The 23,618-nt window shown below is 40.6% G+C and overlaps 1 protein-coding gene across 2 annotated transcripts in view; it reads right to left on the bottom strand.

The window, feature by feature from the left end:
• The window catches only part of Ttc23l (tetratricopeptide repeat domain 23 like), a 51,845-nt gene that overhangs the window by 8,627 nt on the left and 19,600 nt on the right, over positions 1-23,618 (bottom strand). For both annotated transcript variants that reach the window (XM_028767667.1, XM_028767669.1), the window contains exons 5-9: positions 22,164-22,289; positions 19,006-19,183; positions 16,087-16,195; positions 9,081-9,205; positions 1,222-1,365 (exon numbers count right to left, since the gene is read on the bottom strand). In XM_028767667.1, coding sequence (XP_028623500.1) covers positions 1,222-1,365; positions 9,081-9,205; positions 16,087-16,195; positions 19,006-19,183; positions 22,164-22,289 — 682 coding nt within the window. The remainder of the gene's footprint in view (positions 1-1,221; positions 1,366-9,080; positions 9,206-16,086; positions 16,196-19,005; positions 19,184-22,163; positions 22,290-23,618) is intronic.

Here is a 23,618-nt window from a genome sequence, read left to right on the forward strand (position 1 = left end):
TTCTTCTTCTTCTTCTTCTTCTTCTTCTTCTTCTTCTTCTTCTTCTTCTTCTTCTTCTCCTCTCTCTCTCTCTCTCTCTCTCTCTCTCTCTCTCTCTCATTCACGTGTGTGTGTGTGTGTGTGTGTGTGTGAGAGCGTGCGTGTTAAGATTAAGAAGAGACATGGACAAATATATAAAGAGACCCCCCCCAAAAAAAAAAAGAACTCTGGAGAAAAAGATGTCTGAGATGAAAATAAACTGTAAGGGATTAACAACTGGTTTGATATTAGATTTTTTTTAAATAAGTAAACTTGACAACTTGATGACACAGAAATAAAACTATATAGAGACTAGCCAATGGTCATCTCAGTACAGGCAGAATAATAATTTCATACTATTCACCACCTATTTCTAATTAAAAATTCTCAACTCAGAAGGAAAAGGAAATGTCTTCAACATAATACAGTATCTGAAAAACTCTCCAGTTGACATCACCTCAAATGATGAAAGTCTACCTCAATTTTTTCACAAGGTTTGGGATTAGACAGAGGTGTCTATTCCCCTCATGTCTACTTGACATGGCTTGTGTAGTATAACCAGTGTGATAAAATAAAAAGAAATAGAAACATTCTGGCTTGGAATAAAAGACATAGCATTTGTTAGCACATGCTATGACGATCTCTGTAAAAGGTCTGGCAGAATCTACAAAACTGCTGGAGCTAACAAGTTTAGCAAGTGCATTGAGGTCATGGAACACAAGATTATACAAAACCCAAATCAATTGTGTGTCTATATACCAGCCACAAACAATCAGAGAGTAAAGTTCAGAAATAATGTATTTTAAATACAGCAAAAGATGCAAAATCGGATAAATATGAGAAAATATTACAAGACTTATACATTGGAAACTACAAACTATAACTATAACTATAAATTATAATATATGTTAAATTATAATATATGATATAATGTATGATAAATTATAATTTATGTTAACTCTGTGATCCATGTTCATGAGAGATAACAGATAATAGTAAACTATCAAATATGTACAAACAAATCTATACATTCATTCTATCAGTCTTGTTCCTCTAGAGAACTCTGACTAATACACACGCATACACACACACACATGCACACATACATGCACACACACACACACCATTCCCCACATTCTGCTTATAATAACCCCATGGAGAAGATGTAACAAAGTTGAACAGAGCTTGCCTTTCTTCGCTCACCTTCCTCAGTAGCTCAATCGCTTCTGTGAGTTCTCCTTTGGCAAAACAGATGCTCCCCATGTTATAAAAGGTTTCAGCTACTTTTTTGCCACAGTCCCCAAAGGTGCCAGAATTCAGTGTAGACTTCAGCAACCTGTAAGCCTCCTAGGGGATAAACATTAAAAATAAAATCAAGCTGACAGTTGTAGACATTGTGACAGGGTGTTGTCATCCCACAATGACAGTCAGTCACAAGCAGTTGGTTAAGGTGATTCGGCCAAGTACTCCGTTGTACTATGAATTAACATCCCCAGTAGATAATGGATGCCAGTTAATTCACACACGCAGTATCAATTAATCATCGTGCTAGTCTATGGGGTTGGAATCATCACTGTACTTACTTTACAGACGATGGAAGAGGCCTGGATAAAAGCTAAGCTCTTTTTCAAGATTGCATTGCCCTGATTGGTTCTTTCTTCCACTTTTCAAACTTTCAGAAAAGCCAGAGACTAGTAGACTCAACATTCATAAAGTTTTCACCTAGATTCACAAGAGATTACCACTTCTCCACATTTATTTTATTGCTCGATTTGGTAGATGTATATATGAATATGAGTACATATGCATACATTTTTATTGAAAATAAGATATAGAAATGAGAAAATTTAATGTTACATATGGAAGCCCATGTCTTCTCAGAGCAAGGCTATTCTGCATAGAGATGCCATTGTCACTCACAGTGTTACATAGACACAATACTATTAACCTCACATGTAAATTTTCCAGTTGTTTCAACAATACTATTTATAATTTTGAGAACATGGCCAAGTAGCATATTTTGCAGTTTTGGCTTTGTAATCCTTTCTTCTTCGTAACAGTTCTTCCTCCCTCCCTTTTCTGTTTGGTAGCATTGGCCTATTTTTTTAAAGTCTAGGACACTCCTCTTTCTGTACAATGCTCACCCTGATCGACTTACCCCACGGCAAAATGTTCAGTGCAAATCACCATTAACCATTCACCATACCAATTACTTTTATTTGCCTGCCAATATATCGTCTTTTATTAAGATATATAATTTACTTTTTATGTTAGCTTATGAAGTAGCAGGTTTCCGTGAGATTTTTATACCTCCTTCACTTAGATTAATTCTACACATACACTGGATGCATACACACCTGCTGTCCCTACTCCACAGGATTCTCCCATCCAGAGTGTTCTGTTGTCTTCCCTACCTGTTTCCTTTGAAGCGCCCAGCCCCACAGTCATGTCTCCCTTTCCTGCTATCTATACTTAATTCATATTTACTCCACCTGGATACACATTCTTTTTCCCTTTTGAAGCTGAGTTTCATCACATTTCATTATTGTGTCTCTAACTGGCCTGAAACTTGCTAATGTAGGCCAAGCTAGCTTCAGAGAGCTCTGCTTGCCTCTACCTCCCAGTGCTAGGATTAATGCCTTTGCCACACCAAGATCGGCCTGAATATGCACATGTAACAGAAGATAGGATCCACATATGAAAAGGGACATTTGGTGTTTGTCCTGAGCCTGGGCTACTTCCTAGTGCAGTGGTCCTCAACCTTCCTAATGCTTCGATCCTTTAATACAGTTCTTCATGTTGTGGTGACTCCCAACCATAAAGTTATCTCATTGCTACTCACAACGGGGGATTTTGCTACTGGTGGGATAGTAATGTAATATCTGTGCATACTAGTGGTTCTAGGCAACCCCTGTGACACCGCCATTCAGTGCCTCAGGGAGTTTCGACCCACAGGTTGAGAACCACTGTCCTAGTACAGCGCTTTCCAGTTCCATCACTTCCTGAAACATCTTTCTTTACAGGCTAATTACCTCTCACTACGTTTAAGTCACACAAGCCCATTATCCATCCCTCGGCTCGATGGACATCCAGGTTAATTGCTTCCTTGCTATCATGAAAAATCAAACAAAACCAATAAACGTGGGTGTGCAAGTGTCTCTGTGGTAGAACAGAGAGCCTTTGGGGGTGTGCCCAGAAGTGGAATAGCCAAGTTATACAATAGTCTTAGTTTTACTTTTCTGAGAGGCCTCGTCAATGATATCCATCAAGAGTAGACAATGGCTGCCCATCAGCACATCATTTTCAGCATTTGCTGTCACTTGTCTCCCTGGTGTTAGCCAGTCTTACTCAGGTGAGTTGACGTTTTGAGATGGGGTTTTTCTGTATAGCCTTCCTTGTCCTGGAACTCACTCTGTAGAACAGGCTGGCTTCAAACTCAGATATTCTCCTGCCTCTGCCTTCCAAATGCTGGGATTAAAGACATCCGTCACCAGTGACCAGCACTTTTTATTTTTATTATTATTATTTGGGTTTGGGTTTAGTACTGGAGACTGAGCACAGGGGCTGGTGCAAATTATGAGAGTGTGCCTGAGCCATAGCCTCCCCAGACCACAGCTCTATAATTGGTATAGCCAAGAACCTCTGGACAAGAGGCAGAGATGGTGATAGAGACCCTGAAAGGCAGAAAATAAACACCATGGTGTACTATTTCCCAATATGATGTGTGTCTTTAAAATGTTGAAGATCTTACTAACACCCAGTTTTCTGTTTCTGTGGCCCATTTCCTGCCCCATCCCTCATGAGATAGCTTTAATTTGCATTTCTCCAGTGCCTACAGATATTAGACACTTTCAAAAACTTATTAGGCATCTGTATTGCTTTGTTTGAGAACAGTATGTTCAGGTCATTGTGTAGTTTTCTTTCTTCCTCCCCTTTGGTGCCTAATGCTTACATTTCTTTGTATATTCTAAACATCAACCCCTCTCCTGAAGTATCTGTTAAGCTTTTCTGTGTGGCTACTAGGCTACTAGTTTCTTTCTCTATGAAGAAGCCTTTACATCTCATAGAATTCAGTCTGTGGATCCTTAGGGCACTTTCCTGTGCTAGAGAGGTGGTATGTCTATGTCCTCAAGTTTTTTGTTTGTTTGTTTTCTGGTTTTGCTTTTTTTTTTCATTAGCAGTCTCTGCATTTCTAGTTTTAAATTACAGCCTTTTATTGAGTTTGTGCCATACACAATTCATGAAGGTTTTTGTTGAAGGTGAGACATGAAACTACATAGTTTCCTGTGGGGGATGTCCAGTTTTGCCAGCACTACTTCATGATGAGGCCATCATTTTTCTAGTGCATGTTTTTGGCACTTTTGTCAAGATAAGTTGTTGTGGGTTTGTCTCTGGGTCTTCTGTCATGTTCCATTGATCTATGTGTCTGCGTTTGTACTAATACCATGGTACCCATCACCATGACTCTGTAGTACAGTCTGAAGTCATGCAATGTGAGGGGTCCAGCTGTGTTCTTTCTCCTTTGAATGGCTTTAGCTATCTACGGCCTTTGGTGTTCCCATCCACCGAGGCACTTTATTCAGAGTTTTTGCTGTACTCCTCATGAATTGTGTATGGCATCACACCATTGCTTAATCACCCATTATGAATATATAAACAGACCATTTCTCTAGAACTAAATGGAACATACAATCATCATTTTTTATGTGCCCAACTGAACAAAACATCGTAATTTTAATTTTTCAGCCCTTATTTTTAATGATGGTTCTTAAACGCTTTAACCTCCCTTGTAGCCCACCACCCACCAGAGGTAGTAGAATGGAACGGATTAAGAGTGTGTGTGTGTGTGTGTGTGTGTGTGTGTGAAGTGGCCCTGTTTAGAAAGGTACTTTGGAGCAACTTCCGTCTGTGTTGTCTGGAAATCAGTAGTTCAGTTCATAGGTTGGCAGCAGCAGCTGGATTCACCAGCAGACACTTCACCGATACACCAGCAGTCGAGTTAGGTAGAGTTGGGTCAGCAACAGTGGTGATACGACCTAGCAGAGACAGCCAGGCCTCAGCCTTGGCAAGAGTCATCAGGAGGGACCAATAGGAACACCAGGAGTTCTCAGCTACGGCTCTCTCAGGGAATTGTAGATTAGTGAATATGGGAGCCCCACCAGCTTTGCATAGCTAGCTGTTCCAGCAAGCCAAGCTCTGTCACTTCATGGAGTCCTACTTATACCCTCCAAGTACCAGTGTCCTCCATGTGCCTTGCCTTAGCACGTGTCTTGCCTCAGCATGGCTCTTGCCTCAACATGTGCATCCAATCAGAGTCCTTGGAACCAGCAAGAAACTGCAGCATGCCACCAGAAGTTTTTTGGTGCAGTTTTCTCTATGGAGTCCCAACAAATGCAGTTCAATTATGCAGTGTAAAGCTGACCAATACATGTGTGTCGTTAGCAAAGAATCCTTCATCATGTGTCCTTTCTCGTGCTTGCTTTAGCAGAACATCCCCTCTCCTGTGTCTGCTTCAGTGAAACATTCCTTTACAAGTTCTCCTTAGTCTTTCACACCTGTGTCCACTTTAATGAAACGTTCCTTCACGTGTTTACCTCAGCAAAACACCATCCAACCGACTTTCCAAAGAATCCTTAAGTTTCCACTTCAAAACATAGCTTACATATTTCAATAGTTTTGAGGATTTCATACACGAGTCTGCTGCGTTTACCCTATCTCTGACCTTCGTTCTCTCCAATGTCTTCCATGTAGCCCTCCCTCCACATCTCCCCCCACGTCCATGACATTTTCCATATGTATACAGGTTTAGAGCCCCACCACATAGGCTTGACAACATATTAGGGGGTTCATGCCTGAGGAAAACTTGATTCTCCCTCCCTCGTCAGCTACCTACTGCATTGACGTTCTTTGTCTCGGAGTGGCTCTGTGTGAACGTTTGCCCAGTTGGCGTGTGGAAAGGCCTGGTCTTATGCAGGTTTCATTGTTGAGAGTTCATGAGTGCAGCACACAGGTTGTGTCCAGAGAAACCCATCTCACAACAGTCCTCCTGGCCCTCTGGCTCTTACAGGCTCTCTATCTCCTCTCCTACAAGATTCCCTGAGCCTTAGGATGGGGTTGCTGAATAGTACATATTTAAGGATGTCACACTGTTTTCCAGGAAACTCAAAACTCTATCCCTTTGTATTTTTCAGACTGGAAAAGCATTAAGCATAGTTAAAAGGTTTCTCTATTTTCTCAGTACTCAAAAATACTTTACCTACGTGGCTAAAATTTGTTTCTAAGTATGTCCTCTTTCTTATACCCGTGTAATGGGGTTATTTTCAATGATTTTCTTACTTTTCAGATCTTTTGCTAATAGTATACAGATACAAAACATTTCTGTATTTGCCTTTTAAATTAAATTAAATTGGTTGAACTTATTAGTTTTAAGTGTCTGTGATGTGTGTGTGTGTGTGTGTGTGTGTGTGTGTGGAGAGAGAGAGAGAGAGAGAGAGAGAGAGAGAGAGAGAGAGAGAGAGAGAGGAAAGAGAGACAGAGAGACAGAGACATATCTTTAGGACTCTTACGTAACATTTTACCATTCTGAAGAGATAATTCAGCCTACTTTATAATTTTAATATTGTCTATTTGTTTGTTTTCTGGCTTATTCACTTTGACTGGTCCATTCAGTGCAAAGTTAAAATGACATGTGGCCTCGAGAGTGGGCATTCCCGTCTCGTTCCTTATTCTATAACATTCAGAGCAAAAACTTCTGCTTTTCCCTCACAGAGTATGATATTAGCATGGGTGGATCATATGTGACCTTTACCAGGTTGCAGCAATCTCCTTCTCTTCTACTCTGTTGAAGATATGACCAAGTCATGCATTTCTGTTCCGGTACTCTACAGTGAGCCTAGAGCTCATACCAAACTCGGCGGAGGGTAGAGAATTCCTTTGTAAAGCAAAAGATGTGTAATAAGATTAAGCAACTTCATGAAACAGTCATTGAGAACCTACTGTGTGCTCAGTTTCACATACTGGGTGCACAGCAGTGAACAAAGCAGACCCCAATTCCTGCTCTCATGATGTTTTTTTCCATAATGCCACAGCGGTCATTTCTATGTTTTGCTTTATGCTGGACTACGAATCACCTGGACTCAACTCCTTTTTTGTCTTTCCTCAAGAGCTTGTTATTCACGAAGGTGTCTCGATTTAGGAGAGGGCTGCGAGCCACTGCTTTTGTAATTTTATTATAAATAAGATCGTCGTGTTCTTTGCACCATCATATAACAAGAATAAGCTATTAAAGGCTGAAAAGCTCATCTTTAAAAGTGAAATTACAGACGTGAATTATTCTATGGCACCGAGATTCAAAATTAACCCTCTGAGCCCTTAAAAAATGTCGTAAGTGATTGCATGTTTTTTTTCTCTTTTACAAATACTAATTGATAAAGATGTCACAAGTTATGAAAGTACTTCTGTGTGGCATAAGAGAAACTTTTATTAATGAAAGGAAATATGTTTTAACTATATGCTTATAAATCCACTTCTAAACTAGCTGTCATATGGCCAATGAGACCATGTCAAATCCATCCAAGTTTCCCACGTGCCTGAGGAAGCACAAGGTTGGTTTGGTAGGCTGAAAGTTAGAATCTCCTAACACACAAAGGTCAACGCTGTGTTTAAATACAAGAAGCTCAGGTCATAACCTCTTAAGCAATGACTTAGACTAATGGGATCACTAAGTAAAAATGTCAGTATACGTGCTGGTTGACTTTTCTGTCAACTTGATACAAGCTGGAGAGGAGGGAACATCAATTGAGAAAATACATCTGTATATTGGCTGTAGGTAATTTTAATAGGGGTTACTGTGAAAGGGCCCAGTCTGTTGTGGGTGGTGCCACTCCTGGCCTAGTGGCCTTGGGTACTATAGGAAAGTAGACCGAGCAAGCCATGAGGACCTGCACTCCTCCATGGCCTCTGCTTCACTTCCTGCTTCCACGTTCCTGTCCCACTTAGGTTTCTGCGCTAACCTCCCTCAGTGATGGACTGTGGTGTGGAAATGTAAGCTGACATAAACCCTTTCAGGTTTCTGCACTAACCTGCCTCAGTGATGGACTGCGGTGTGGAAATGTAAGCTGACATAAACCTTTTCTCCCCAAAGTTGTTTATGGTCTTGGCGCTTGACCACAGCAATAGAAATCATAGGTAAGATAGCATCTAAAGCATTTTATATAACTTTTTAAGTGTGAAGACAAAATTCTGGTGAGTAAGAGCTGAAGGTCAGACTGTAAGGGAAACACCACCATAAACAGAGAAACTAGCAGTTAGAGCCAAAGGCAGTGGCTAGTTCTGACTCAAATTAGTAAGTTTATAAAGGTCTGAGCTGATGCAGTAAATATTATTTGTGGGCTTCTACCCCATCTTACATCATTTAGTTCTCAAATAAAAGACACAAAATCTTTATATTTATATTAACCTTAAGCATTAGAAATAGGCAGATATCAACCCGCTGTGCTATTTTGTTTTGTCCCGGTCAATAATCCCAAGATATCACTTGCCATGTACAGCCTGGGCCACTCTTCCTCCAGCAGGCTGGCTCATGCGCTCATGATCCATCTACCCCATGGCTCCTTTTTCTTTCCTCCTTCTCTCCTCATGCTCTCTGCTTCAGACCTCCAGCCCGGCAAACCAAACTCTCCAGCTCAGCTACAGGCTGTAGGCATCTTTAACTCAACCAATAGTTTTAAATTAAGGAGCAAAGACTGCACAATAAAAGCTGGCATACGTGAGAATTCACTTTCCTTGAGGCAGCTAGACCATGGGATACAGAATTTACCATTACAGTTGATAGCAACAGACCACATCTCAACACTGAACTTAAAGTGTCCTTGATTTAAAGGACTTCATGTATAAAAACAAATTATTTTATTGATATCATAAGCAACAGCCGTCTCCTGTGTTCTACCCAGTTTAATCTGAGACTTCTGTGAACTCTTGTTTCTGAACTGTGAAACAAAAAACAGGCTATCTATAGCTAATAAACAAAATGAGAATCATGTTTAGGGCTTGATAACGTTTACCTGCTTTTCGCCATTTTGGATGAGCCACGTGCAAAAGTCTTCAATGGTGGTAAGAGTTTCATAGTCTTCTGAGCCCAGAGTTTGGTATGTACTAATACTTCTTATAAAATATACCTCAACAGCATCTAGAAAAACGGAAAGAATTATTTAAAGCAAACTTCAAGCCTTCACAAATGTCTATTATCAGTTTGGCTCCATCAGCATTTTCATGCATATAGTCTATGTCTGCTCCTATCCCAGGCTTCACAAAGATCCTCAAAAAATCCACGGCAGGATTGGATAGAATCAGATGCTATCCTCAGGATGGAATGCATGCCTGCATTTCAAGTAGGGGGGAAAGGTTTCTGTCCAAATAGTCCTGTTATCCTAAAGGTCAAAATAATTACTGTATTAGACTTCCAGTAGCATTGAAAGACTATCCTTTTAGCTAAAACTCTGATAGAAATTTTGTGTGTTTAACACACATATGTATTTTTATATATTTAGTATATATGCATAATTATATATGTATGTATACAGAGAAATGGTTTGCTAAGTTTAACTAAGAATGTACTGTTATAGCCAGAATATGGTAGCTCACTCCTATAATTCTAGCACTCAATGGGCTGAGGCAGGAAACATTGTCATGAGTTTGAGGCCAGTCTGGACTACAGAAGGAATTCCAGGCAACACATTTGGGTTACAAATGGAGATGCTGTCTCAGACAAATGCCTTGTGGTTTTTATTTTTGTTTTTGTTTTTGTTTTTTCTCCTGCCAGTAAGGTCACCTGCTGATGGGCTGGCTCCACAAATTCAAGTCAGGATCAGAACATATTTACACAACAGTTGTGAGCCAGTCATCTATCTTGTCTTTCTTTAAACTGGTCAACCTTAAATTAAGGAATCCACCTCCGATATCTATTTTGTTTCCCCTTCAGAGAAAAATTCAACCATCCTCCTTTGGGCCCTTTTTGTCCTTTGGCTTCTTTAGGTCCACTGACTATAAGATGGTTATTCTGTACTTACCAATGAGTGCATACCATGCATGTTTTTTCAGGTCTAAGTTACCTTACTCAGGATGGTATTTTCTAATTCCATTCATTTGCCCACAGAGATGAATGGAAGGAGGAGACTGGGTGGGAGAGGGAATGCCCTAGAGTGGGGTGGTACCCAAGAAGGGATTTCCCTTCTCCAAGGAGAATGGGAGGGGGTAATGGTGGGATGGGCTTGTGACGGTGGGACTAGGAGGAGAGGACGGGGGCTAGGCTTAGGATATAAAGTAAATAAAAAATTATGGATAGAAAAAAAAAGAACCTTGCCTTGTTGATTGATTTGAACTTAGTGTCTTTTATCATTAAGCAGGATTTTCACTGTAGGGTTTTCATACATACCTTTTGTGGATTAAGGACATTGTTCTCCTTTATCATGAGTGGGTACTAAATTTTGTATAATTTTTTTCTGAAGAAATTGATAGAAATTATATGTTTTCATCTTTAGTATATTAGTATAGTGTATTGACTGGAAGTTGAAGGGTGAATGAACCTAAAAAATTTCCTCTGGATGGTTCATGGGAAACTTTGGTTTGTTTATTGTATAGTATTTATTTGCTATGCATCGTGTCATGAACTACACAGCTGAAAGTGCTGGTTTCTGGTGCTTTTCCTTTAATGTCTTTAAGCCATCATAAAATTAGGAAGTATTCCTGTCTCTTATGGCTTTTGCCTTTTTGTTTGTTTTTGTATGTGTGTGTTAGAGGGAAGCTTGTTTCGGTGAACTTTACTGATATAATTAAGGGTAAGGCACCCTAAACTTTCCTCTTTTTTTCTGAGACTTTAGGGTGGAGACTGTGAGGAAGATACTCAACGTGTTAGGGGTCGAGTTGGGTCAGGCTCTTCTCAGAAGCTAGCAGTCTTTCTCTTCCTCTCAAGTTCTTTCCCAAGTGGGTGATACAAGGGTTTCTTTCTCCTTGGTGACCATGTAGATTGTGAGGTTGGTTCACCATTCCTTGTTATGTCAGAAAAGGAGTTAGACAAGGAGCTCCTTGAAGGCAATGCCAACCCCAGTGTTAAAGGCAGAAAAGTGGGTATTGCTGCTAAAATTTCAAGAGTCAGTCTGTTGTCAGTATAGCTCAAGTTGCCTTTTAGGGGGCTTTGATGGTTAGAAGCCTTGAGTAATGCAGCCACCCTCCAATGGCGGCTTCACCACCCTCTATTTATTTATTTATTTATTTATTTATTTATTTATTTATTTATTTATTTATAATTTTCACACAACATATTTTGTCATATTTTCCACTCTCCCATATCCTCCCAGGTCCTCCTCTCTTCCCCATTGTCTACCCACATGATCTTCCATATTTATGTGCACTCTCTCGCTCTCTCTCTCTCTCTCTCTCTCTCTCTCTCTCAAAACAAAAGACACTAACATTAAAACAAAATGAAAAAATTAAGACAAAAATACCAAAACAGACCAAAAAGCACACACACACAAAAACCCATGAGGATATTTTGTATTAGTCAACTACTCTTAGGCTTAGTGCCTGCCGTGGTTTGTGTTCCCACTTATCATATTTGGTGTCTTTAGTTGGAATGTCAGATCCATGGCAGATATATTGAGGGTAGGAATGCAGGAGAATGTGATGACCTTCCCCTTAGCTCTGGGAAAACACTGCCCACAGCTTGGACAGATTCAGGGACAATGTTTTGGCCAGCCCCATGGCTATCAGACCACAGTTTCCCAGAAGGGCATTCCACCATCTTCCTGCTGGTAGTGATGGCATGAACTATAGTCATGAGTCCATCAATTACATTGAAGTTGTCATGAGATACGCAACTGGCAGAAGAATGGGTGCTAGTGATAACATATGAGTTGTCTCATGGTGCAAACCCATCACAGACATGGGGGCATCAACAGAAGGGCCGGAGGTAGTGGCCCTATTGGCTCCACCCTTCAAATGGACCCAGGTTTTTCCATCCTGATGAAGACAACAGTAGAATCCACAACATACCTGGCACCAACATCACCCCTCTTGATGTAGGCAGGACCTTACTCCTAGAAGATAAGAGATCCCCTCCCATTGATGACAAGTTTCCTTTTCTCAGATCTGACTATACCATGTAACTTGCTGTGGGGTAGAGTGATACTGGAACATGAAGAAAGACTACGTAGCTAAGGTCAATAAAGGCGTCATTGGTGTCAGTATCCACTTCATTAGAGTTGAAGGCAGACTTAGTGACCAAGTGCCCAATACGGCCAAATCTGTTCACTTCTACCTTCACCATCAGGTCTCAGGGACAAGGCTGGCACTGCATGAGAAGACATGGCAGTCTTTGGAAATTTATTTTCATGAGCACACGTGCAGGTAGTACGAATAGGTATCTATGCATCATGGTGTGTCTATGGAGGTCAGAGGCCAGCCTTCAGAATCAGTTCCTTCCTTCTGTCATGTGGGGTTTGGGGACTGAATTCAGGCATCAGGCTTGGTGGAGAGCACCTTTATCTGACAAGTCACCTCACCATCCATCCTATAAGTAAATGATAGAGAATTGGTAATATTCTTTCTTTAAATGTTAGGTAGACTTCCACAGTGATACTGCCTGCACCTAGAAATTTCTTTTTGGCGAAGGTTAACTATGGAAGTATTTTTTAATTCATATGCATGTTAAGTTACTTGTTCACCCTGGGTGAGTTTTATATTCTGTGTACAGGACTTTGTGACAGACATAGTTTTAGATCTTTTTGTAATTAAAATTTCAATCTCTTCTTTCATATTATACTTTTTGGTATGCTCAGAAAACCCTTCTTGAGTTTAGATTTTAGCTCCTTCTATTCTAGAACAGTCTTTTCTCATGGCTAATTTTTATTTTCAGTTTTGCTGCATAAAATTTTGATCTAGCTGAGTTTAATTTAGTAATAAAACTCAAACATACGATTTTTAATATTTTTTTAAAAATTTTATTGTATTGGGTTATTGTACTTCTTTTGTGCACGACTATAACGTACTTTGAGCATCTCCTTCCCACCCATAAAGCCTCATATGATGTTCACCTTGACTGTTAAGTTTATGTGACTTAGAAACACCATGGGAACAAATCTCTGAGGAATCAGCTAGACCAGGCTAACTGATGAAGGCAATGAGAAGACCTGCTCTAAATATGACCAGCATCACTCTGTGGGCTGGGATCCAGGATGAATTAAAAGAAGGGGAGCTGAGGACAGTCATTCCTTAGCTCCCTGCTTCCTGACTACAGATGCAGTGGACACCAGCTGCCTCCTGTTCCTGCTACCATGACACCACACATCCTCTTCTGGATGGCATGTACCCTCCAAAACTGTGTCCAATAAACTCTTCCTCCAGCCTCTTCTGTCAGGTGTTTTATCACAGTAATGAGACCTGTAGTTAATGCATCCTGCTCTCTCCCCTCCCCATTGAGCCGTCCACCCTCCCTGAAGTCCCCTTAGTTTTCTTAGACACTTTTGTTTCTATTTTCACATACTATATGTGTATTTTACAGTCTATAAGAAACAACACATAAAATTTGTCTTTCTGATACTGACTTAATTCACACAATACATGACATCCAGTCATATCTACTATTCTTCACATAACTCATTCTTCTTCACGGCTGAAAACGTTCCATTGTATATGTATTTTATCTGTTTCTGTCAATGGACACCTAGGCTGTTTCCTGGCTTAGCTGTTACAACAGTGCTGCCATATCCACTCACGGGCAAGTGTCTCTAACTACATCCCCACCAGCACTGTCCAAATCCTAACCAGCTTTTGTTTTTGTTCTTGTCTGTTTGCCTGATAAGAGTTTTAGATCTTTTTGTAATTAAAATTTTCAACTTCTTTCATTGTGTATGTCCTCTCTCAGAGTTTAATTTTAATTCTTTCTATTCTAGGACTGATACTTATTATAAAGTTTTATCCATGAAAATTTTTACTTTTGATGGATAAAGTTTTAATCTAGATGGAGTTTAATTAACTTAATTATAAGGCTTGAAGACATACATTTTAAAACTTTTCTGGTTTCCTGGGGTTTAAAGAAAGCCTTCTTTCATGTGACTTCTGACTGGAGTGAGGGAATCTCAATTCAGCCTCTGTGTGCACGTCTCTGACTGCTACTGATGTTGAACCTTACTTCATGTTTATCGACTGGTTGGAAGGCAGCTATGCTCACCACCGTGCAGCCGATGTGTACCGTCATCTGTATACATCTCTCAAGACCTACTTCTCAGTTTATTATATCATTTAGAATTGAGGTGTTTGTGTTTTGTCATTTTTTTTTCAGTTCCTTTGATATTCTAGATATTAGTCTCATATGTTGTAGAGCAAGCAAAGATAGGTGGCCTCTTCAGTATTTCGCTTTGCTCTGCAGCCTTTTAATTTGGTGAAATCTCCTTTGCCATTTGTTGGTGTTGTTTCCTGAGTGACTGGAGCCACACTCCAAAAGTGCTCACGATGCCAATATCCTGAAATATTTTCCCTACTTAAACCTCTATCAGTTTGAAAGTTTTATCTTATATAAAGGTGTTTGGCGATCACATTTGGAGTTGGTTTTCTCACAGGATAAGAGATAGGGATTGTGGCCCAAGCTTTCACATGTCCTAATCCAGTTTTTTCTAGCACTTTATTTTGAAAAGACTATTTTCCAAGGTACATCTTATACAACCTTTTTTAAAAAATATTAAAAATAAGTATGTAGGAGGCTGGCAAGATGGCTCAGTGGCAAAGGAGCTTGCGTCCAAGCCCAGGGAACCGAGTTCAACCCCCCGGTCTCAAATGGTAAAAGAAAAGGAAGGACTGATTCCTTCAAGTTGTCCTATGATTTTCACATGGCATTCACATGTGCAACCATGCATGCAAGCATGCCTATGCACTAGCATGAGCACGCATACACACACACACATGCATAAAGTAAATAAATGTTCATATTTTATTTGAAAAATTTAGAAAAAGTATAAGTTGTCTCAGAGTTGAAGTTTTTCTCATATAAAAAGCTAAGTAGTTCACACATTTACAAATACATCAGATTTCCTATAATTGCAAATTGTGAAAATACACGGAATGCATATACTATTAAGTATACATAAATCTTAAAAGGAGAAAATTATTAGTTGGAAAATTCCAACTCAGAAAGTCTTCAATGAACATTCAGTGTTGAGAAAATAAAATACCAAACTTCAAACTAAAAAAAAAATTTTTTTGGTAGCATAGAAAAACCAAAAGAGAAAAATATTGTGCAGACTTCCTCTGCAGTTCTGGCTCTCTCTGTCTCCCCCTTCCTCCAACTGTAAAGTAGCACCCATCAGCATGGATTACTTTTACAAGCAGGAGGGAAAGACATTTAACATTTCACATTCTCCACAAATCCCACATTCCTCTGACAAGACAGAGCCCATCATCCTCTCCAGAGCCAAGAGAGAGCAGAGTTCCTCTAACCATAGATTCCTGTGTCCATTAGGCTGCCCAGGCCACACTCTGGTTCCTCAGCAGTTCAGCTGTCTTTCCAGTTCCACATCCACAACTTTGCTGGACATAGGAGTCTTGCCAGAGGATCCACTGAATACTTAGCTTACCACTAGAAACCCTGGTACATTATCTTTGAATACAGGTCAAGAAAGTTCTAGCTGTTCCATCCTTCTCTCTTGTAAGCCAGAGGGAAGGAGTTAAGGCTGAGCTCAGGGAGAGAGGAGTCCATGCTCCCTCACCACCGAGCCTTATGGCAAGCCATGCTTTCAGCAGGTGTGATCTCTACAGCTTAGAGAGGGGGAATGTCGTGGATGCTGTAAGGGAATACAGGAAATAGTTGGTTCTGGTGCTCAATTAATTCCAGAAGACATTATCAGGTGTATCATCATGTGTAATTATAGAACTGATTTTGTACAGAATCGCAGTCGGCTTTATCTGTCCATTAAGAGTAGCTACCTATACGCTCTTACTTATATGAAGATCATCTGTCAGTTTGCTTCTCGTACCTCACTGGGGAAAGACGATAAACGCAATACCACCTCCTCCACCTACCCCTGTGCTGGGATTCTCCGGACATGGCATAAGCTTTTGCTAGTAAAGCACTCGCCTCAGCAGTTTGGGGGCTGACTTCAGAAAACGAAGAAACACAGATAGAATAAGCCTGGTGAGAAAAAAAAAAAACATGACAAGGTCAGTACCCAGTGACAGTCTGGAAACCACGACAAGGTTAGTACCCAGTGACAATCTGGAAGCCATGACAACAAGCTCAGTGCCCAGTGACAGTCTTTCACTGCCTTTTTCAGCAGCTGTCAGACTTGCTAGCTGACTGGGAGCCAACTCATCGAAACATGGTCTTGGATGAGGGCAGACTGTGAGTTCCAGCTCAGCCACTTCCTATCGTGGTTCTTGAAAAAATAATTTCACCTTCATATGCAGATGGAATGTTTGCTTGTTAGAGATTAGGGCTCAGGAAACATTAAAGGAGGCACCATATGTAAATACTGGGCACTATCTACCATGTGGTGAGTTCTAACTAAATCTATGTCACATTACTTCCACTGAGTCTCCAGTAGAAGATAACTGTGATCTTAGCTCAGCATTGCAAGAGCTCAGTGTCAAAGACAGTCAAAAAACAAGGAGCTAGGAGCTCCAGGCCTGCTTAGCCACTTATCGTGATACAGGATGGTCCCTTAACTTCTTCAAATATAGGAGAAAAAGATGATGGAAACAGTACTTGTCACAAACATTGGTTGTTGTAAATGTTAAATTTATTAGTATTCGTAAAGGGCTAATAATACCACCTGGCATTCAGTAACCATTAGTGTAAGATAATAATTACTAGTTCATATTATTTGTGTTTAAATGGCAAGTATTGTCACTTAGGAAGAAAGAAGAGTGAAAACAGCTGACTCACAGCTAGCAGCAAGAAGAGAGTCACCCATGGGTAACAGTTCACTGGCCAAACCCATAATTATCTCAAGGAGCCGGAGGGACCGTTATTGCCCCACCAGCTACAGATCCAGGACTCAGTGCAATGCATGCACACTGCTTCTTTACCAAAAATAAATAGATAAATAAATAAATAAACAAAAAATAATAAATAAATAAATAACAAACAAAAAACAAAACGACAACAAAATAAAAATCTCTTGGGTCAGATTTCCTGAGTTCAAGTCTCCACTTTGCCACTTGTTAGCCATATAACTTCAGTGGAATTAGCTGTAACTCTGTGCTTCACTTTTCTGATCTTTAAGAATGAGATTACATAACAATACTTACTTTAAAGGTCATTGCTTGGTCAAAAGAAATACATACTCGGGTGCACATAGTTAAAACATTCTATGAATTTTAACTCATTTTTTTGATGTGGCTGTAAAAACATTGATGTAGATTACTTTCCTCGTTCTAATTTGATCATACTTTTAAGAGAGCCTCAAATTCAAAGTGCATGACTTTCTCCATAGGCAGTGACTCCGGCACCAGGGCAGAACCCTCTAATGCAGTGTTTCTCAAACCACGGGTCATAAACAGCTCTTTCACAGGGGTTGCATATCAGATATTCTGCATCTCAGATATTTACATTAGCATTGATAACAGTAGCAAAATGACAGTTATGAAGTAGTCATGAAACAATTTTACGGTTTGGGGGGTCACAACAACATGAGGAACTGTATTAAAGGGTCCCAGCATTAGGAAGGATGAGAACCACTATACCAACGTTTCTCCCCATTGCCTGATGTTCCTAACCTTGGCTTGTCAAATCGTTCACCACATCCCTTTCTTGCTAGCTGGCTTTTCACATAGACTGCAGGATGGTGCTACTCCTTTTGTGGTGCAGCATATCCAGCATCTGAAGATCTCTGGGGCTCTCGGAGGCACTGTAGCCTTTTATCCAGCAGAGAAAGGTGAATTTAACTAACATTTTAAAGTGTATTTTAAATGGAAATGCCTTAAATGGTCTTCTTTTTTTTTTTAAATAGGAAACCAGCCTTTTTTTTTTAGATTTATTTATTTATATGCGTATACTGTAGCTGTCTTCAGACACACCAAAAGAGGGCATCGGATCTCATTTAACAGATGGTTGTGAGCCACCAAGTGGTTGCTGGGAAATAAACTCAGGACCTCTGGAAGAGCAGTCAGTGCTCTTAACCGCTGAGCCATTTCTCCAGTCCCTTAAATGGTTTTCCTATCACAAAGCCAACATGTAGACCTATGTTTTAGTTTGAGTATTTGTCAGTTAGTTATCTCCGATTGAGATGCCCTGTGGCTACCTTAACCTTGGACTTGGAAATAAAACCATCTGCAATGAACTTAAAGGGCAACTGACACATTGTAACAAACTATCATGAGTTTTCAATTAAAAGACCCCTTTGGTTTTAAAAATTGTTTTATGTATTATTATTAGTATTAGTGTGTGTGTGTGTGTGTGCATGTGTGCATGTGTGCGTGTGTGTGTGCATGTGTGTGTGCGTGTGTGTGTATGCAAATCCACATATACAGACAAATGTGGAGGCCAGAGGGCTACTCTGTGGAACCTATTGCCCCATTCTGCTTTCACATGGGTTCCAGCGATTAAACTGTGGTCATCAGACTCCCATGGCAAACACCTCTGTGCTGTCTCACCGGTCTGTCCTTTTTGTCTTCTTCGAGTCCAGCTCCTATGTTTTCCCCCTTGGGGTAAACTTAAGCTTGGTTTACTCCCAGCACTAACAAAGATGAAAGGCCTAGGAGGAGTTGTGGTTTCTCCTGCTCAGCTCACAGTACATATGTGTTCACTAGAATCAGGGGCCTCTGCTCAGGGTTTTTAGGTTTGCGGCTGTTGTATGGGGCTATAGAAAAGTTGAGGTTAACATGTAACTGATTCTGCCCCTTAAGATGTTAAGATTAAAATGAGGGACCAATCTTATTCCCTAGTTTTGAGAAGCAGCAGGGCCCGCAGCCAAACAAGACCACCCTGCCAAAAAAACCAACCTGCTGCAAATACTGGATGGCCTGTTCGTGGTTCTTCCTTAGCTGCTCAATCTGAGCAATTTCTTCGTACAAACTAATCAGCTCTGATGTGTCATGACCCTTGGCAAGGATAACACCGCAAATTGCCTTCTCAAAGTATGCCAGAGCTAGGTTCATCCTGTGCATTGCCAAGGAGGCTCTACAAGAAAAAGAATTGAAGGTGGGAAGTCACACAGGGGTCACTCACTCCACAGACACATATGGAGTTAATTAAGAAGTAAAGAATTTGTCTTCATAGGCCAATCATCTGGACAATTGGCTCAAAATCCAGCCTTGCTATAAATAAACTCCCATTATCCTGAATTTCGCCCACGAGATCCTACAGATTACCACCATTTGCTTAACCCATGGATATGTTTTATTCTTGTATAATTTTTATAAAAATGCAAATGGAAAAAAATGTCACTCAGAAATTCCTAAGATGGGATAATTTATCCATAAGCACAGACTGTGGATCTTGTAATGCTAATAACAGTCTTCAGTGAAAGTAGGAAAAAGCACCAGCCCCAATGACAAGCAGAAAGCTTGTGCCTGACAGTCTGCATCTATGTGAGCCTGACAATCCATACATACTTAACACATGTGATTGGTTTACATGAGAGACTCATAACTGGTAGAACTAGCAGTTATACGTGTCAGGGTGTGACTGTGGAATTAGAAGCTGTGCACGAGTATGGTATATGCACTTCTTCTGGCTCACAAGCAGACAACTTTTTTAACCTCTTTTTTCAGGTAAGGCTGAAGGTTTCTCAGGCATATCCTGGCCTACAAAATTAACCCCTAATAGAAGCTTTTCCAGAATTGTCTTTTATTACCCAGCTGTTCTCTTTATCACAATAGAAGACACTAAGACCCAGTAGCACTCGGCCTGAGACTATCTATCAGCCAAAAAGGTGTCTGAAGAGTTCCAGAGAGCAAAGCCTAGGAGAACTAAGACTGTAGAAGGCACGAGGCTCTGAAAGCTGGTACTCCAAGCCCTTCAAGCCTGGTCACGAAGGGAAGCTAGAGAGCCATCAATGTTTAAAGCTGAGGTTCCTGGCTCCTGAGACTCAGGAGATGAGCTACCATCTCCTGAAAGTTGATGGAACTCAAAACCTAGAGCAATATGACTCCGCCTGATCATCTAGAGCTACCAACTACTGGCTTCTAAAATCATGAAACTAGCAGTTACAGCTTAAAGCCTTTGGGTTTATAAATCCTCCCCAAAACTCTTGGCTAAATATGACGGCCCACGCCTATAATTCCAGCATTCATAAGGCAGAAGCAGGAGGATTATTGTAAATTTGAGGGCAGCCTGGGCAACAGAGTTGAGATCTTGTCCCAATAAAAAAAGAACTCAGGGTTGCATATCTGTGATTTGCACCTGAAGAGAGTAAGAGGCCCGTGAGCCAGCCATTTCTGAACATGAGGGTGAACGGCAAAGAATAATGGTGGGCTGTCTGACAATTCTTTGTCATAACCATTCCTTCTATCAAGCAGACAAGTATTTCTTTTGACCAACGGCATTTCTTATGTTCTTCAGACATTAAGAATGGCTCCCACCAAGAGCCTTGAGAGAGATTATTAGGAAATTGTTTGGCCTGAACGATCTCGCTTTATTGTCTCTACCGGTCAATGGGAAAAGGCATTATTAGATACTTGTCTTTACTATATATTTGATTTATATCAAACATAATTGCAAAGTGCAGAGAATGAGCTATGAATTCAGATGTTTCGGTGATAAGCCAAGCTCTTTGACATGTTCTATCACCTCAGCTAACATTTCTGTGCTTTATTTTCTTATCTGTAAAATAAAAACATTAAGAATGCCTATTCTTATAGGTTATAACAAGAACTGAATGAAATGCAGTTTCAAAGCACTGAGAACTGGGTGTGGTATGTGTTCAAAACCTAGAAAGCATCCTAACACTTAGTATGCACGCAAACAGTTACTCAAAGATCGTGGTGAGAATAAGCAATGTGAGCACCAGGACTGGTTGTGAAAAGGAAACAGAGCTTTGTTTCATATAAGGCAGAAACCGTCACGTGCTGTCCTCTGTGACAGCAGGAGACACTCATCGGATTCTAACTATGGCCCTATGGACTTGTAAACAGTCTGATACTGTTCCGAACATTCCACCATGTCCCCATCATGCCCCACTTGACTTCTAGGTTCTTGAGTTTAGAGGAGGCAGATGTGATGCCTGGGTTTCATTTACTTACCATTCTGTCATCTGCCCTACCGTGCCAAGTACTTATAGTTTTTGGAAAGAGATTTCTTTCAAGGATGTGAAGATATTTGAAAAATCTGGGGAACAGTAAACTCTCCTTATTTCTTTTTCCTGATAATTTGATGGGCCCACTTTCCTTTCTAAATACTCAATTCTCAGAGGATCCTTAACTCAAAACAGTTTTAAGTCTTGTTCTGGCTTGAACAAATCCCATGGACTTTGTTTCTGCACAGAAAACAACTTTCCTTAAAAAAAAAAATGCATGCCTGTACATTGCTCTGATAGTCTCCAGTTAAATGTTTTCAGAGTTTGTCTCTTAGCTGTTAAGATGCCACATTTGATGATGAAAGTTAGAAGCCACTGAGAAAAATAATTAATCCCAAAGTAATTATATATATGTTTGTTCAGATCACAGATCCAATATGTACAAACTAAGTTACCTTAAACCAGTGGTTCTCAGACTTCCCAGTGCTGCAACACTTTACTTAATACAGTTCCTCATGTTGTGGTGTGTGGTGATCCCCAACCATAAAATTACTTCATTGCTACTTCATATCTGTAATTTTGCTACTCTTATGAGTTGTAACATATATATATATATATATATATATATATATAACATGCAGGTTGAGAACCCCTGCCTAATACCTACCCATTGCTTAGCCAGTTCAGTCTCTTGCTGTTCCTCTGAGGAAAGCACAATCATACTGCCCACCTCCATGGTGGCTGAGAGGATTAAGTGTGGCAGTGTACAGTAAGCTTGTGGAATCCACATTTGATAAATATGACCTCTTTTATTATTAGTTGACTTCTGGGCCTTTGGGTCTGAATCCTTTTATCAGGCCGTAGAACAGAAAGAACCCCAGACCCCATTTACAAAGGCGTCTGCTTCCTTACGGCTGATCTTACCTGCCTAAAGCGATGGTTAGGTCTTTCTCCGAGACTTGGATTCCACAAATGCTGCCGTTGTTTAACTCTTTCAGTTCCTTCATATTTCTCTCCGCTTTCTGCAGGTGGATGTAGGCCTGTTTGCCAGTGAAACAGTCAAGGGTAATGCCAGGCACACTAACTGCCATTATAGGGAGATAGTAACCTATAAGCTAACAAAAGGGGCCCTTGGGAAAACAAAGCAGTGTTTGCAAATGGGCGTCTCACTGCGCTCTCTAGTCTCCATGTACATGTCATCAAGAAGGGAGAATTCTCTGGAAAAGAACAAGGCCTTGGGTTTCCTGCAGTGGCTGCCTGAATCCAGGTCTGGAGTGGTGAGTGTCTGAAGGAATGAACAGAAACTGTCAATTCTACCAGATTTCCTTTCGCAACATCAACTGCCGGACAACGGTTACTCATTTTAACCAAATTATTTTATAGTATGCTGAAAGGGACTTTTCGGGTCATTTAGAAAATCCAGGAAAAGCAAGTTTGGGGCCAGTGGCAAATAGCAGGGAAGAAAATCCCCTTAATTCCCAAACATCCTTCCATTTCCTGAACATCAGCCTCTCCCCGCTAAGGGTGTAACAGCGGAAGACCACGTATAGCCAGCTTGACCACAAAACCGATAGGGAGGCGGGTGAATAGATGGGGAGGGATGGGGGCTGCTGATCTCAAGATCTCAAGAATGCTCAAGAGGAACTGTAGTCCTCTTGACACCTTCCAAGTGGGGGAGAATATACACGAAGACCCAAACCACAAGTTTCTTGAGGATAGACATTGATATCATGTCTCTCTCTGGTGTCCTGAAAGGTCTACATGCCAAGAGATTGTATGCCTGTGTGACATTGCCAGGAGAGGGTGGAGCCTGCACAAGTGGGATCTGGTCATGGGTAGAAGACCTTGGTGACCAGCACCTTCCTCTTTCTTTCTTTCTTTCTTTCTTTCTTTCTTTCTTTCTTTCTTTCTTTCTTTCTTTCTTTTTTTTAATGTTTGAGTGTTCTGCCTGCATGTACACCTATGTGCCAGAAGAGAGCATCAGATCCCTTTATGGAAAGTCGTGAGCCACCACATGGCTGCTGGGAATTGAACTCAGGACCTCTGGAAGAGCAGCCAGTGTTCGTAACCTCTGAGCCATCTCTCCAGCCTCTCTTTCCTGGCTATGAGTAAATGATTCTGCTTCAGCAGTCGCTCCAGCCACGATGCTCTCTGCTACAGGCCCCAAAGCAGAGGAGCCATCACATTTCCAACTAAAACGTCTAGGACTCTCATCAGAAATAAACTGTGTAATCTCGGGGGATTCAGGTATGTACAAGAGTCCCTTTCTGGAGCTGTGGAGAGAGCTTCCTTGGTCCATTTTCTTGGCTTCTGGTTTCACAGGTAATAGTCTCAATAGCATTTTAAAAAAATGATTAGATGATCAAGAACCCATTAAAC

This window comes from Grammomys surdaster, unplaced genomic scaffold (genome assembly GCF_004785775.1).
Source record: "Grammomys surdaster isolate TR1022 unplaced genomic scaffold, NIH_TR_1.0 174, whole genome shotgun sequence".
In the NCBI taxonomy this organism is placed as follows: domain Eukaryota; kingdom Metazoa; phylum Chordata; class Mammalia; order Rodentia; family Muridae; genus Grammomys; species Grammomys surdaster.